Below are 15144 nucleotides of genomic sequence, written 5' to 3' on the forward strand. Positions count from 1 at the left end.
AAATAATAAAAAGATACTATAAATATTGCTTTAATGTCTGTCAAGTTATAAAATATAAATGTACTAAAGTAACATACTTTATAACTTAAATTTGTAAAATTTATTAAATATAAAAATCATGAGTAGAATTGATTTTTAACTGAAATGTCTATGTTGTAGATACTCATTTTGCTATGAACTATAATAGTCATGATTTCTATTCATGAAATTTCTTCATTACCGATAGAAAAGTATACTTGCACCATTCTCATTTTTTTAAAAATTTTTATTTACTTATCATTGGATAGAGACAGAAGAAATTGAGAAGGAACAGGGAGATAGACAGACACCTGCAGCCCTATTTCACCACTCGTGAAGCTTTCCCCCTGCAGGTGGGGACCAGGGGTTTGAACCTGGGTCCTTGTGCACTGTAACATATACGCTTAATCAAGTGTGACACTGCCTGCTCCCCCCATTTTAATTCTTCAAAGTACTTTTAACCCTTTAAATCATTTAATAATCACTCAGGGGACAGAAGACCATATGAAAATTGAAAGATAGCATTGGTGAAGAACAGACTTTATTTGTTAGTTGAAAGGACTGATACTGCATGCCTATTCTTCTTTAAACCATCTCTTTAATATAACTTAAATTTTAGAAGAAAAGCTCACTTACCATCAATCATCATATAAAGAAAAAATATGGGAAATTCGCACTCAATGTCATCGAACAGCTAAAATAGATAATATTAAAAATGTCAGAACATATATTAAAACAATGAAGATACATAAAGGTTAATTTATTGTAATAATAATAACAGTGATTTTTTAAGTAGCTTGATTATATTTAAAACTGTTTTTAAAAGTTTACTTTTTTAAAAAACTACTTTGTTTTCTATAGCATAGCTATCATTCATTTAAAAATATTTAACCTTCTGCAACCCACAACAACCTTGGGTCCATGCTCCCAGAGGGATAGAGAATGGGAAAGCTATCAGGGGAGGGGATGGGATATGGAGATTGGGTGGTGGGAACTGTGTGGAGTTGTACCCCTCCTACCCTATGGTTTTGTTAATTTATCCTTTCTTAAATAAAAAATAAATTAAAAAAAATATATTTAATAAGAGCTTAGTAATGCCTGGCACAAACTAGAGCGTTATGAAGTAAAAAGAGAAACTGCTTCCAAGGGATCACTGCAGTAAGGAGGCAGATCTGTAAATAAATAACTTTAGTACATTATCAAGTGTCTAAATATGGGATATCACAACAGAAGAAATAAAACACCTGAGTAAATCTACTGTAGGGGCGAAGGAAGAGTTTATAGAAAAGGAGATGTTTCAACTAATGCTCAATGGATTCCTCTAACGAAATGAACTAAGATAGCTACCTATAGAGATACAATAGTATAAACTATAGATGAAACATAAAACTAATTAGGGCAAAATATATACCTGAAAGCAAAAGTACACAATAGTCTGCAGTGAGTCAGTATAAAGTTCCTAAATTAGACTTAGATACCTTCCTCACCTACTTCCTATTACACTTCTCTCACTCACTCTAACGTAAAAGCAAAGCAAGGACTGCAAAAGCTGAATAAGGGCAAGAGACTGTCATACTTTAACAGTGACTCTTTAGTCACTATCAGGCCACCCCATCAGCTGGGGCCCTATTTGGGGAGTACTGAGATTTCCAAACAGAAATGATGGGCCTAGACCTCAAATAAATCACTCTCCCCATTCTTACCGGTCATCTCTATCAGGAAAACAAAATAGACCCCTTTGTGGGGCCCCCCATTGGACCTTGCCCTCAACTTGCCCTTGGATCAACAACGGTAGAGAATGTTCCATCCTCCGAAGGGAGGATGGACAACATATTCTATGCTACACCTGAGGAAGATGGGTCGCTTATTGGGACAGCTTGGAATGTTCCTACTAATGACCACAGAATGTGAGCTCAAATCTACAGGGATGCAGAGGTTACATAGGCTCCTAAACTGAATATGGGCCCCAGACCAAATCAAATCGATGGAGTTTACAGTCAACAATCTTTATATACCTTTCCCATATTTGAGAGCTACTGTCCTTCCCTGATGCAGCTTTCTCATCCTTTTTGCAGCCATGACATCATGTCCCCAGACAATAACTTGGATCCACCTGCATATCAGATTTCAGGCTCAGGGGAAAAAAAAACTATTATAGCCACTGGCCCTTTGCAATATAACTAAAATATGCCTACTAGCTATCTACAAAATGGAGATTCCTCCCCCCCCCAACTCTTCATCTGCACTATTCCAGCCTTTAGGTCCATGACTGGTCAACAATTTGTTTGGCTTTGTATGTTAACTCTCTTTTCAGCCAACAGGTTCCAGATGCTAGCATGATGACAACCAGAATTCTCTGGACAGATGTGTCCTGGAGCTCCAATTCCCCAGAGCCCCGCCCCACTAGGGAAAGAGAGAGGCAGGCTGGGAGTATGGATCAACCAGTCAACGCCTATGTTCACCTTCTACCTTCTGCATCTCACAATGACCTTGGGTCCATACTCCTAGAGGGTTAAAGAATAGGAAAGCTATCAGGGGAGGGGATGGGATTTGGTGATCTGGTGTGGAGTTGTACCCCTCTGTTTTGTCAATGTTTCCTTTTTATAAATAAAAAAATTAAAAGAAAAAGAAGAAACATAAAACTAAAACTGAAGGGACAAAAACTAACATCAATTCATTATTTTCCAATTGAGCAGGGAACTTAGCAAAAAACTACAGCCCAAAAGATGAGCCAGGTTCGAAGCTCAGGAAAAAAATAGTTTGATTTTGAAGTGACAGGGTACACTACTGGTGAATACTAAGTAAGACCACACTTATGTTTTAGATAGACAGTTGGTAGTATTGAAGAGAGTTGCTGAACAAGAAATAAGATCATCAACCTGAGAGGCTCTGGAAACTATTCCAGCAAAAAAAATTACAGTATGAATCAAAATTTCTCAGCTTCATCACTGTTGATATTTTAGATCAAATCATTCTTTGTTGTTGGGTCCTGTGGGTTTGAAAGATATTTAGTAGCATTCTATGACCTCTTCCTTTTTCATGACAGCAGCATCCACCAAACTGTGACAATAAAAAATGTTTACAGGTTATTGTCAAATGTCCATAGGAGCAAAATTGATTTTAGCTATGAAGAACTAAAGCAAAACCAAAAAGCTAATAGAAAGAAATAGGGCTGGTGGGATAGCTTAATGATTTTTACAAATAGCTTTCATGCCTGAGGCTCTGAGGACCTATGTTCAATCCCCAGCAGCATTATAAGCCAGGCAGAACAATGCTCAAATTCAATAAATACATAAATAAATAAAATTAGAAGAGATAGAATTTTAAGGCTTAAATCAGTTAGCCTTGGAGGGAGACAAAGATAAATAACAATAACTTACAATGACTCTCAGAGATACAGGTTGAACAAGAACAAGTGATTAAATAGGGAGATTGTAGGACACTGAAATAAAATTGACATTCAATTACAGAAGGATCTGAAGAGGTTTCTTGACCAGAAGCCACACAGGACTTGCCTTCTTGTAGCTAATAATAGTCAAATATCTAGGAATAAAATTTAAAAAATTGAAATACTTGTATACTAAAAATTGTGTGTCATCATTCAAAGAAACAGAAAAAAGGTACAAAGAAATGCAAAAATATTCCATGTTCATGGACTGGAAGAATTAATATTATCTAAATGCCTATTCTACCTAGAGACTTATACAGATTTAATGGAGTCCTCATTAGGGTTCCACCAATATTTTTAAGAGAATAAGACCCCACATATATGGGCATCTAATTTTTGACAAGGTGGTCCACAATATTAAAGAGAGAAAGGGGTCCCAATAGATGATGAAGGGAAAATTGGGTTAAAACATTCAGACAAATGAAACTAGACCACTAAATTTCACCACAAAAGGAAACTTTAAATGGATCAACAATTTGGATGTTAAACCAGAAACCAGCAAATATTTAGAGAAAAACATTGACACAGCTCTTTTTGACCTAAGTTTTAAAAGCATCTTCAATTCCACAAGTCCAATAGACATGGAAAACAAAAATAAAAATATACCAATGTTATTACCTCAAATTGAAATACTTCTGTACAACAAAAAGAGCCACCACCCAAACAGAGAAATTCCTTATGGTATGAGAGAAGATCTTTATGTGCCAAATATCAGACAAAAGGATAATAACCAAAATACAGAGTTCACCAAATTCAACAACAACAAAATAATAACTGACCCTGTTAAAATATAGGGAAAGGATATCCAAAGAAAATATCCAAAGGATCAAAAGACATATGAAAAAAAATACTCAAACACTAATTATCAGAGAAATGCAAATAAAGACAACAATGAGACTCCACTCCTCTGAGAATGTCATACATAAGGAAGGACAGTAACAACTAATATTGGAGAAGTTATGGGTGGGTAAAGGAACTCTTTTATACTGTTGGCATGAATGCAAATTAGTCCACCCCCTGTGGAGAGCAGTCTGGAAAAACTCTCAGAACACTAGAAATAGACCTACCGGATGACCTGGCAATACCTCTCCTGGAGATATATTCAAAGGAAAGAAATATACCCACCCAAAGAGATCTGTGTACACCTATGTTCCCAAGAGCACTATTTGCAATAGCCCAAACTTAGGAGCAACTCAGGCATTCAATGAAAGATGAGTGATGAAGAAAGTCGTGGTATATGTGCACAATGAATAGTACTGAGCTGTTAAGAATGATGAAGTCATGTTTGCCTCATCTTGAATGGAGCATGAAGAAATCATTTTAAGTGAGATAAGCCAAAAAAGAGAAGGATAAATATGGGATAATTTCACTCATAGGCAGAACTTAAATATCAGACAGGGAAATCACAAAGTAAAACTTGGATTGGGTTTGGTGTATTGCACTACAACAAAGGTTCTGGGAAAAGGTGGGAGGGAGGGGAATGGAGAGTATTTGGGGTCCTGGTCAAATGAAAAATCCACAGGTAAAAGAAGGAAAGAGAGAAAACCACTGCAAGTAGTGGACTCTCACTTCCACATTCCGGTAACCAGAGAAACCTTGGTGGACTGTGATTGTAGCCAATCTGCTTTTACCCTTTGATACTGTCAGCACTTTGGTAGATTCTGTAACCAATCAGAGCCTGTGATGCACCCAGCCTGAAAAAGATAAAAGGCCTGGTGCTAAAGCAAAATGTTGTTCAGGTCTGGTAGGAATTGACCTGTACCAGTGAAGGAGAATAAATGTAACACCTTGCCCTCCACACAACCCTGTTCTCATTCTTCGGCTACATTTGAACTGTAACAGTGGAGAGTTGAAACATAGCAGAGCTAAAACACAGGTTTTTCCCATAACACTGGTGTTTGTGGTTGAAAAGGGTCTACATCCAACAACAGATGAGTGGCTGAGCAAGTTGTGGTGTATGTATATACAATGGAATACTACTCAGCTATTAAAAATGATGAGTTACTTTCTTCAACTCATTCTGGATAGATTTGAAGGAATCATGTTAAGTGAGATAAATCAAAATGAGAAGGATGAATATGGGATGATTTAACTCATAGACAGAAGTTGAAAAGTACTACACCATGATTCAGACCTGAATTCCCTAAAAAGACAACCTTACCAGTGTGGCCTGAAAACCCACCTCCCCAGAGCCCTACCCCACTAAGGAAAGGTAGACTCAGGCTAGGGGTATAGAACATGCTGACAGTGCCCAGGTCTAGTGGAGAAGTAATTACAGAAGCCAGACCTCCTACTTTCTACACTCCAGAGCTCTTTGGTCCATACTCCCAGAAGAATAAAGAATAGGGAGCCTTCCAATGAAAGTAATGGGATATGGTAGTCTGGTGGTGGGAACTGTATGAATTGTACCCCTCTTATACCACAATTTTGTCAACGATTATTAAATCACTAATAATAATAATAGTAATAATAATAATGAAGTTGAAAAATATGAGCACACAAAGCAGAACAGACTGGGTTTGGTGTATTGCACCAAAGTAAAAGATTCTGGGGTGAGCAGGATGGTTCAGATCCTGGAACATGATGGCAGAGAAGGACCTAGTGGGGGTTGAATTATTATGTAGAAAACCGATAAATGTTACACAAGTACAAAATATTGTATTTTACTGTTGACTGTAAGCCATTAATCCCTGAATAAAGAAAAAAAGGGGGGGGCTACACTGAGGGTTTTGCACTGTGTTTTGCAAATACCTATCATGAAGAGATGACAAAATTTTACTTATCTGTCAATAACTCCACTATAAACCATTAATCCATATATGTTTTTTTCTTTAAGACTCCTGGGTACTTGGTAGGGCACTCAGGGGAAGAGTATGATTTAGGGATGTAGATCTGGATTTGATAGTGATAAATAAAGCTATGATATCAGAAAAAGATAATGGGGGCAGGTAGTAGCACACTTGCTTGAGCATATGTTACAATGCACAAGGACCCAAGTTCGAGCCCCTAGTTTCCACCTGCAGGGGGAAAGCTTTGTGAGTGTTGCAGGTGTCTCTCTGTCACTCTCCCTCTCTATTGCCACTTTCCCTCTCAATTTCTGTCTCTATCCAATAAATAAAGATAATTTAAAAATTCTAAAAAAAAAAAGATAATAGTATTTAGGTTAGAAATCAGAAGAGTAGTAATGTTTAAGAGAAAGCAGAATACAAGGGACTCTTTAAAAAGAGAGAGAAGTAAATACAGAGAAAGAAAGAAAAGAGATTCTCAAAATGTGGAGAATATTTCAGGAAAGAGCAGTCAGTTAAGACATTAATTGCCACTGAGAGAATTACGGAAATAAAGTGATAAAAGAACTTATTATGACCCATTGACCTAAATTGATGAAGCAACATAGTGACTGAGATGTATTCAAAAGAGGAGCTAGATTATAAAATAAAGGCATGACTAGAAGGTAAACAAGTCACACACAGATGATAATAGATAGATAGATAGATAGATAGATAGATAGATAGATAGATAGAGATAGATAGATAAACAGACAGACAGGTAGATAGACAGATATGCAAATGAATACCAACTAAAAGTATTTCTAGGACCAAGAGATAGTTCAGTGGATATGGTACATACATACCTTACTTAGTGTAAGACCTAAGGATATATCCCAGGTACCATATAGAAGCACAACAGAATACAAACAAACAAATAAAAAACAGGGAGCTCCACAAGTGCTGGAGCACTGTCTTGGTATCTCTCCTTTCCCCCCTCTTTATGTCTGTCTCTCTATACTCCTTTCTCTCTGTAGATGTCATTTAGCAGCATCAAGCATGACCACAAGGCCCTTACATCACATTAAAGACAAACAATAAAACATAATCATGTGGCTACAAAGAGAGAATGAGAGGCATATCAGGTTAAAGGTTGCAGGAGAACTTTTGTTTGAATGATGCATATTAATGTGTTAATGCAACAACAAAAAAGAACTGATTAAAGTTGGGGAAAATAACATAGGGCAATACAAAAAGATTGCCTCCAACTTCTGAACACTCTGTTACACAATCTGAGAGGCATAGTTTTGTGTACCTTAATTTCAGCTGGTTTGTAATAGCGTCTGTTGGAATCTTCCAATGCTGTTCTATACCCATCTCTCAAAAAACGCTTAAATCCATATTTTCCTTTTAATTTTCTAACCACTTTATCAAGTGTCTGGTTAAAGAGAGCTTCATCATCAAGGGCAAATGCAGGGTAACTGATGCAAGGGAGCAGGGCAGCATCTGTGTTCTAAAGGCAATGAGAAAAAATTAGAACATGTAAATGTCTGCAGAGATATGATCAACATAGTACATACAGGAGAATCATGGAGAGGAAAAGTTAATCAGGCTATCTAATGACAGTGAGATTGCTGTGCTCAGGGAAACAGATCTACATATGTCACAGTTTAATGAACTTTAAAGAAAAAACAAAATGGATATTTTCAACACTGAATTCACACTTAAAGGTATTAAGGAGGTGTGTAAAAGTTTTGCACCAATAATACATAATTACAATTCAGTTTATTATAAATATGTGCATATGCTGGGGCTGGGTGGTGGTGTACCTCACTGAGTGCATGTTACAATGAATAAGGACAAGGGTTTAAGCCCCAGTCCCCACCTACAGGGGGAAAGCTTTACAAGGGTGAAGCAATGCTGTAGGTGTCTCTCTGTTTATGTCCTTCTCTATCACCTCCTCCCTCTCTATTTCTTGCTGTCTCTATCCAATAACAAATAAATATAATAAAAATTTTCAAAAAATGTGGATATTTTAGGTAAAATACAAGAGAGAGACAATTATCAGTAATTTCTAAGTATTAACACATTTCATCTTTACACTGTAGTGGATGCTATTATATGTAAAACAGGCCCTTCTCCACCCCTAAAATTCCTTCATTTTCCTAAGTGTTTCTTGACAGTTTTTAGTTAATCCTTCCTCATAAATTGCTACTGGCAGAAAGGAACTGTCTCACCCATGGCTGCATACATTTCCAGGGACAGCCAGTTTCTAATGATTGTTCAATTTGTGAGTACAAAGGACTGGTTAATTTGTCTTTCTTAATGCTTTTCAGCCACTAAATTGCAGATGCTACAATGATACTAGGCTAACTTCCCTGGGCAGATGACCTTACCAATGTGTCCTGGACCTTACTTCCCCAGAGCCCTAACCCATATGGAAAGACAGAAATAGGCTGGTGATATCAATCAGCCAACCAATGCCCATGTCCAACAGAGAGCAATTACAGAAGCCAGAAGTCCCACCTTCGGCACCCCATAGAGATCTTTGGTCCATACTCCCAGAGGGATAAAGAATAGGGAACTGCACCATTCTTTGAAGGGAGGCTGGATCAACATACTCTGCCACTCGAAGAAGATGGATCCTGCAAAAAGTGAAGCCTGGAATGTTCCTACCTATCACCACAGAATGCAATCTCAGAACTATAAGGGATGCAGAGGTTACACAGGCTCCTGTGACAAATATTTTTCCCAAATCAAATCGATGGGGTTTACAGTTAACAATATTTTTTATACTTTTTCCATATTTGGAAGCTACTCTATGCTCAGATCCAGCCTTCTAGTCCTTTTTCCTACTCTGATACCATCTCTCTGGTCAATACCTTTGGTCCACTTGCATGTTAGCTGTCAGACTGAAACAAAAAGTAGTTAAATCATGGGCCCCTTGGAATATATCTAAAATATATGTACTAGCTTTTTCCAAAAAGGAAAGCCCAAATCTCATCTGCTATATTCTTACCTTTAGATTCCTAATTATTAAACTATTTATTCTGCTTTACATCTTAATTCTTTTGCAGCTAGCATGTTGCAGATGCTACCAAAATGCCAACCTGACTACCCTTGGCAGACGACCTAACCAATGTAACCTGGAACCCTACCACTCAAGAGCTCTGCCCCACTAGGGAAAGAGAGACAGGCTGGGAGAATAGATCAACCTGCCAATGACCATATCCAGTGGAGAAGCAATTACAAAAGTCAGACCTGCCACCTTCTGCAACCCATAATGATCCTGGGTACATGATCCCAGAGGGATAAAGAATAGGAAGGCTTCCAATGGAGGGGATAGGCTATTTGGAACCCTGGTGATGAGAATTGTACCCTTCTTATCTTATGATCTTGTTGATCATTATTAAATCAATAGAAAAAAATATGATTAAATCACTAAAGAAATATGATTAAATCACTAAAGAAAAATGTGCCTATGATAGTAAAAATATAAAGAATTCTAAATTCCCAATAATTAGATGAATTAGCATTCATTAAAACTTATATTGTAGATTTTTTTTTAGTTTTTGTACTATCATTGTTTTATTTATTATAGAGATAGCCAGAAATCAAGAGGAAAAAGGATGATAGAGAGTGAGAGAGACAAAGAGACACCTGCAGACCTGCTTCATTATTTGTTAAGCTTTCCCCCTGTAGGTGGACACTGGGGGCTAAAAATTGGGTTCACTGTAACATATGCACTCAACCAGGTGCACCACCATCAAGCCCCTAGAAATGTTTATTAATATAAAAAAGATGTACACTTAATTAGGTTATCATGTTGGGATATTGGTTGAGTTAGGCAGGACCCACAAACTACCATATTCCCATGCGAGTATTATTATTTGCATATCAATCTTCTGCCTTGTTTTAAAGTGACTCCTCTGCCGCCACATTATCCCCTCAGGGTATTACTACAGTTGCTAGGATGCTTCCACCTTCCCAGCATGCCTTTTGCCTCTCTCCACCCCCTTTCCCGGCCAATCCCATCCTGACTTACCACTTCTGGAATTTCTCCCATAAAAGCCCTCCTGCTTCTGCCTTTATCTCTCTTGCCTTTTTCCCCTCTTCAGTGACCCAGAGAAGGGCTGCTGTGCATAGCAGAGGCAGCCATTTTGCTAGCTCCACATGGCCCGAACCTTTGTGCTCACACCCAACTCTGAGGCACCCACGTGAATAAAGATTTGCGTTCCCGAACCGCCACTAACTCCTGGTCTCTTCTCTCTCCCCAGCTACTCAACCCGAAATTATCAAACATTATGAAGAATACTTTTCTGATTTGTAAAAAAGCATATGTGTATAATGAAAATGTGGAAATAGAAACACAAATACCACATTAAGATCATAACTAAGAATTACAAAGACATTACTATCCACTGTAAGCCCACCACACCTGAGGCATTGGATGTATCAGGTGTGACTCTGGGAAACACTGTAAACCAGAGATGAGCTGAGCTAAGTTTTAGCTTTTTTAAAAAAAGAATCATAATGGATATGTAGTAATGAATGGTAGTTATATTAATATTTTTTTATTTACTTTAATTCTTTAGTATAATCTTTTGTTAATTTTCTAACAGTTATTTTTAAATAAGTTTCAGTGTTTTCTATGAATAAAATTACAAATACCACCTAGATAATCTATAATCAGGTACTGTAAACTTAGAAAATTTCAGTACATTAATCAAATGAAAGAAAACAAGTATTAATGCATAATGCATAAACACTTAAAAGGAAAATATATGTCTATTTTTCTACTGTTTTACAAAAGATTCAAGGATGAAGTAATTTTGTCCACAACTCTGCTTACTTACTTAACAAGACTTCCACGTACTAGTGAGTGAGGGGCAACATTTATAAAATGTTGTATTTATAAAATTATATAAGGCTTCTTAGAGCTTTTGGCAATCTTTATCTAATATAGAGTAATTTCTTATAAAAGTAAACAAATCTAAAGTTAGGTCACTTCAATTCTTAATGAAATATCTTACATGAGATCTTGATTCTCTGGGTAACAATGAGCATAATGTTTGTCTGTTACGATTGTGAGCATCAAGATCCACGAATATAACCGACCAGGAACATCCCTGTAATGAGAAAAAGGAAAAAAAAATGTACTATAGCAGGGGAAAAGAGCCATAAAATCCTGGTCACTTTTATTGAAAGAAATGTTACAAAAATATTAACATTGGAAATATTAACATTAGGTGTATATGAGAGTGGGTTATTACAGAAAATTTTTTTCTTTTTCAATACCTTGACTTTTTTTCCCAAATTGTTCACACAAAAATACATTATTTTACTCAAAAATGTTACCTGTACTTATTTCTTATAAATCAAAATGTTGATTACAAGATAACTAATAAATTAAAGATATGTATTTAAACAAACAAAATGCAAATAGTCTAATATTTTTATAAGGAATAAAGCAGACACTAACGTACAATAATTGTACAGTACTAATAAATAATTTAGATTACATGATGCCTAAATTTAAATATAGTAGAAAGACTATAGTTTCAGGGATTATTTCTATAGTTTGTTAGTCTGAAATCATGATGCACTTACATAAACCAGACCTTTCACATTCTGTACCCCATAAAAATTTTTGGTCTATACTCCCAGATGGATAAAGGATAGGGAAGCTTCCAATAGAGGGGATGGGACATGGAAATCTAGTAGTAGAAACTATATGGAATTGTACCCTTGTTATCTTACAATCTTGTTTATCATTATTAAGTCACTAGTAAATTTTTTTTTTAAATGTAGGCAGGATAATCTCCAAAACAGTAATAAAAATAATAGTAGCTAATGTTCACTTTCAGACATTGTACTTTATGCTTCACATGTGTTGCCTCATTTATCCTTCATATTTAGATATTATCCACACTTTACTTAATATAATATTAAATATTAGTTTAAAAGATCAAGGATTGAAAATAACATTTCTAATACAGAAGTTTACACCTTTAACACTAAGTTATATAACTTGTTGGTATGCTTGTAATTCTGCTTCTAAAAACCCCTTCTGTTTCATTTGGTATAATCCCCCCTGCTTAACACTGTATTCTATTTACATAACCACTGTTAACTAAGCACCCGCATGCCTGCATGGCATTGGTTTGATCCCACTTAAAGCTGCTGTCTATTTACATAAACCACTGTTAACTAAGCACCACCCTCCCTCCAGGGCATTGGTGGTTCAGTGGTAGAATTCTCACCTGCTCCGCCCCCTCTCCTTGTCACACCCTGATTTGCACCAATCTCTTTTAGCTCCACCCTCTCTACGTCACATCCTGTTTACACCCTACTTGGCAAGTATATATAAGGACAGGATTGTGAGTTTTAGTTTTAATTTTAGTTTTAGTTTTAGTTTAGCTTGGCTTAGATTGTGCTGTGTTCTGCATGAATAAAGAGATACTGCGTACAGCTCAGCCATGAGTCCCTGGTCGTCTGTCTCCCATCAGCGAAGCTCAGCCCGGCATAACTTCCCCGACTAAACAGTATCTTTGAAGAACCAAATAATTTTTTAAAAATCCAGTATAACATATATTATCGATGTGCTAGCTAAATTTAAAATTTTATAATTTATTTTCATCTAAACTTTACATGTCAAAGAGTACAGTCATAAATGAACAAGCTTTGTTATTTTACAAGGGAGCTAAGTATTTTTTGAAAATGTTGATAATTAAATTAAATTAAATTAAATGTTGTCCTCAAGTTTCATTCAAGAGGATGCAAAGGAGACAACTTCATCATTTTAAAAAATATTTATTGGGGGTCTGGCGGTGGCACACTGGCTTAAGCACATGTGACGCAAAGCGCAAGGACTGGCTTAAGGATCCCGGTTCAAGCCCCCGGCTCCCCACCTGCAGGGGAGTCGCTTCACGGGTAGTGAAGCAGGTCTGTAGGTGTCTATCTTTCTCTCCCCCTCTCTGTCTTCCCCTCCTCTCTCCATTTCTTTCTGTCCTGTCAAACAATGAATAACATCAACAATGGTAATAATAATGACCACAACGAGGCTACAACAACAAGGGCAACAAAAAGGGGGGGGGGGGTAAATGGCCTCCAGGAGCGGTGGACTCATGGTGCAGGCACCGAGCCCAGCAATAACCCTGGAGGAAAAAAATATATATTTTCCCTTTTACTGCCCTTGTTTTTTGTTGTAGTTATTATTGTTGCTGTTATAGATGTCGCCATTGTTGGATAGGACAGAGAGAAATGGAGAGAGAAGGGGAAGACAGAGGAAGAGAGAAAGATAGACACCTGCAGACCTGCTTCACCACCTATGAAGTGACTCCCCTGCAGGTAGAGAGCCAGGGGCTTGAACCGGGATCCTTATGCTGGTCCATGTGCTTTGTGCCACTTACACTTAACCTGTTGTGCTACCACCTGACTCCCCAACTTCATCATTTTAACAGCTAAGTAGTATTTTATCATCCTGTATATATACCACAATTTTTTAACGACTCGTCTGATGTTGGGCCATCTGGGCTCCTTCCAAGTTATGGAAATTACAAAGCGTGCTGCTATGAACATAGGAAACATAGATCTTTTCTAATAGGTGTTTCTGTTTCCTTTGAGTAAATCCCTCTGAGAAGAATTTCTGGCCCATAGGGTAGGTCCATTTCAAGTGTCCTGGTAAGTCTCTAGATTGCTTTTCACAGTGGCTGGACCATTTTCACTCCTACCTTTTTTCTCCAAATATTGAACATTTGTCATTTCTGTCAGATATGGAAAGAAGCTGATCCAAGAGACTTGAGGGGCCCTGGTTGCACTTAAGATTCTTGTTTTAACTTTGGCTGTTTTAGCTTTGGTTGTGGTTATATATAATTACTTGATGGTTTCACTCACATGTAGAATCTAGAGAACTGATATATGAACTTGCAAGGAAGAGGAGAAGGAATGAAAAGCAGCAAACAAATTTTTGTTTTTAAGGCTTTGCAAGAACTATGGTGGTTATCTTTGGAAGATGGGAAGCTAGGGGAACACAACTTTGGTGGTGGGTGCAGTGTGGAACTATACACTGTAATCTTACAATCTTGTAATCTACTATTAATCACAAATGAAATATGAAAAAGGAAATAAACATAAAAGGACAAATACACTCATTATGTTGTATTTTGACAGGGAGATCAAATGTAAGTTAAATTATTTACCTTCTAAAAATATACCATGATTTATCACATGTTCCAATTTATAGAGGGATAGATATCATACAATTCAGAAGCAATTAAAAAACAGACATCAAGGACAACCTACATGGGATTAATTATCACCTACTTTCAATTAGCAGACACATTAATTTTAGGCCTGCAAATTTCAAAGGAAGCTAATATTTTTGCAATGCCTTCAACATTCTGCATAACATGAAAACTCACAACTTATTACCTTTATTTATTTATTATTTATTTATTTATTTTTCACCAGTGTTATCTCTGGGGCTCAATGCCCATACAACTCTAGTAGTATTCCTTGTATAGGCTGAGATATATATATATAGAGAGAGAGACTTAGAAGAAAAGACCCCTGCAGCACTGGTCCACTATTTGTCAAGCAGAGGGGAGGGGGAGTTTGAACCAGTGTTCAAACTGCACATGGTAATGTGTACATTCTACTGGATAAGCCACTACACAACCCTGTCATCACCTTTAGATTCTGGTCTCAATTATTATTTGTTAGTATCTCTGTGTCAATTAAAGTACAAGAACAATAAAAAGGATATTTTACATGTATATGTCACAAAGTATCTTACTAGCTAAATTATGCCATCTATCCAATTCTCTAAGATTACAATCAACATTTTGGCCTTAAGGCCAAGATTGACATTTATGACTATAAGGCACTGTTGATTAACATAGTCTCTTTCCA

At 36.8% G+C, this 15144-nt stretch overlaps 1 protein-coding gene across 7 annotated transcripts in view; it reads right to left on the reverse strand.

Annotated features, from left to right (window-relative positions):
- The window catches only part of PHKB (phosphorylase kinase regulatory subunit beta), a 258964-nt gene that overhangs the window by 114279 nt on the left and 129541 nt on the right, over positions 1–15144 (reverse strand). For all 7 annotated transcript variants that reach the window (XM_060185615.1, XM_007536683.2, XM_007536681.3 and 4 more), the window contains 3 exons: positions 11265–11360; positions 7547–7744; positions 655–712 (listed from right to left, as the gene is read on the reverse strand). In XM_060185615.1, coding sequence (XP_060041598.1) covers positions 655–712; positions 7547–7744; positions 11265–11360 — 352 coding nt within the window. The remainder of the gene's footprint in view (positions 1–654; positions 713–7546; positions 7745–11264; positions 11361–15144) is intronic.

The sequence above is a fragment of the Erinaceus europaeus genome, chromosome 2 (genome assembly GCF_950295315.1).
Source record: "Erinaceus europaeus chromosome 2, mEriEur2.1, whole genome shotgun sequence".
NCBI classification, from domain to species: domain Eukaryota; kingdom Metazoa; phylum Chordata; class Mammalia; order Eulipotyphla; family Erinaceidae; genus Erinaceus; species Erinaceus europaeus.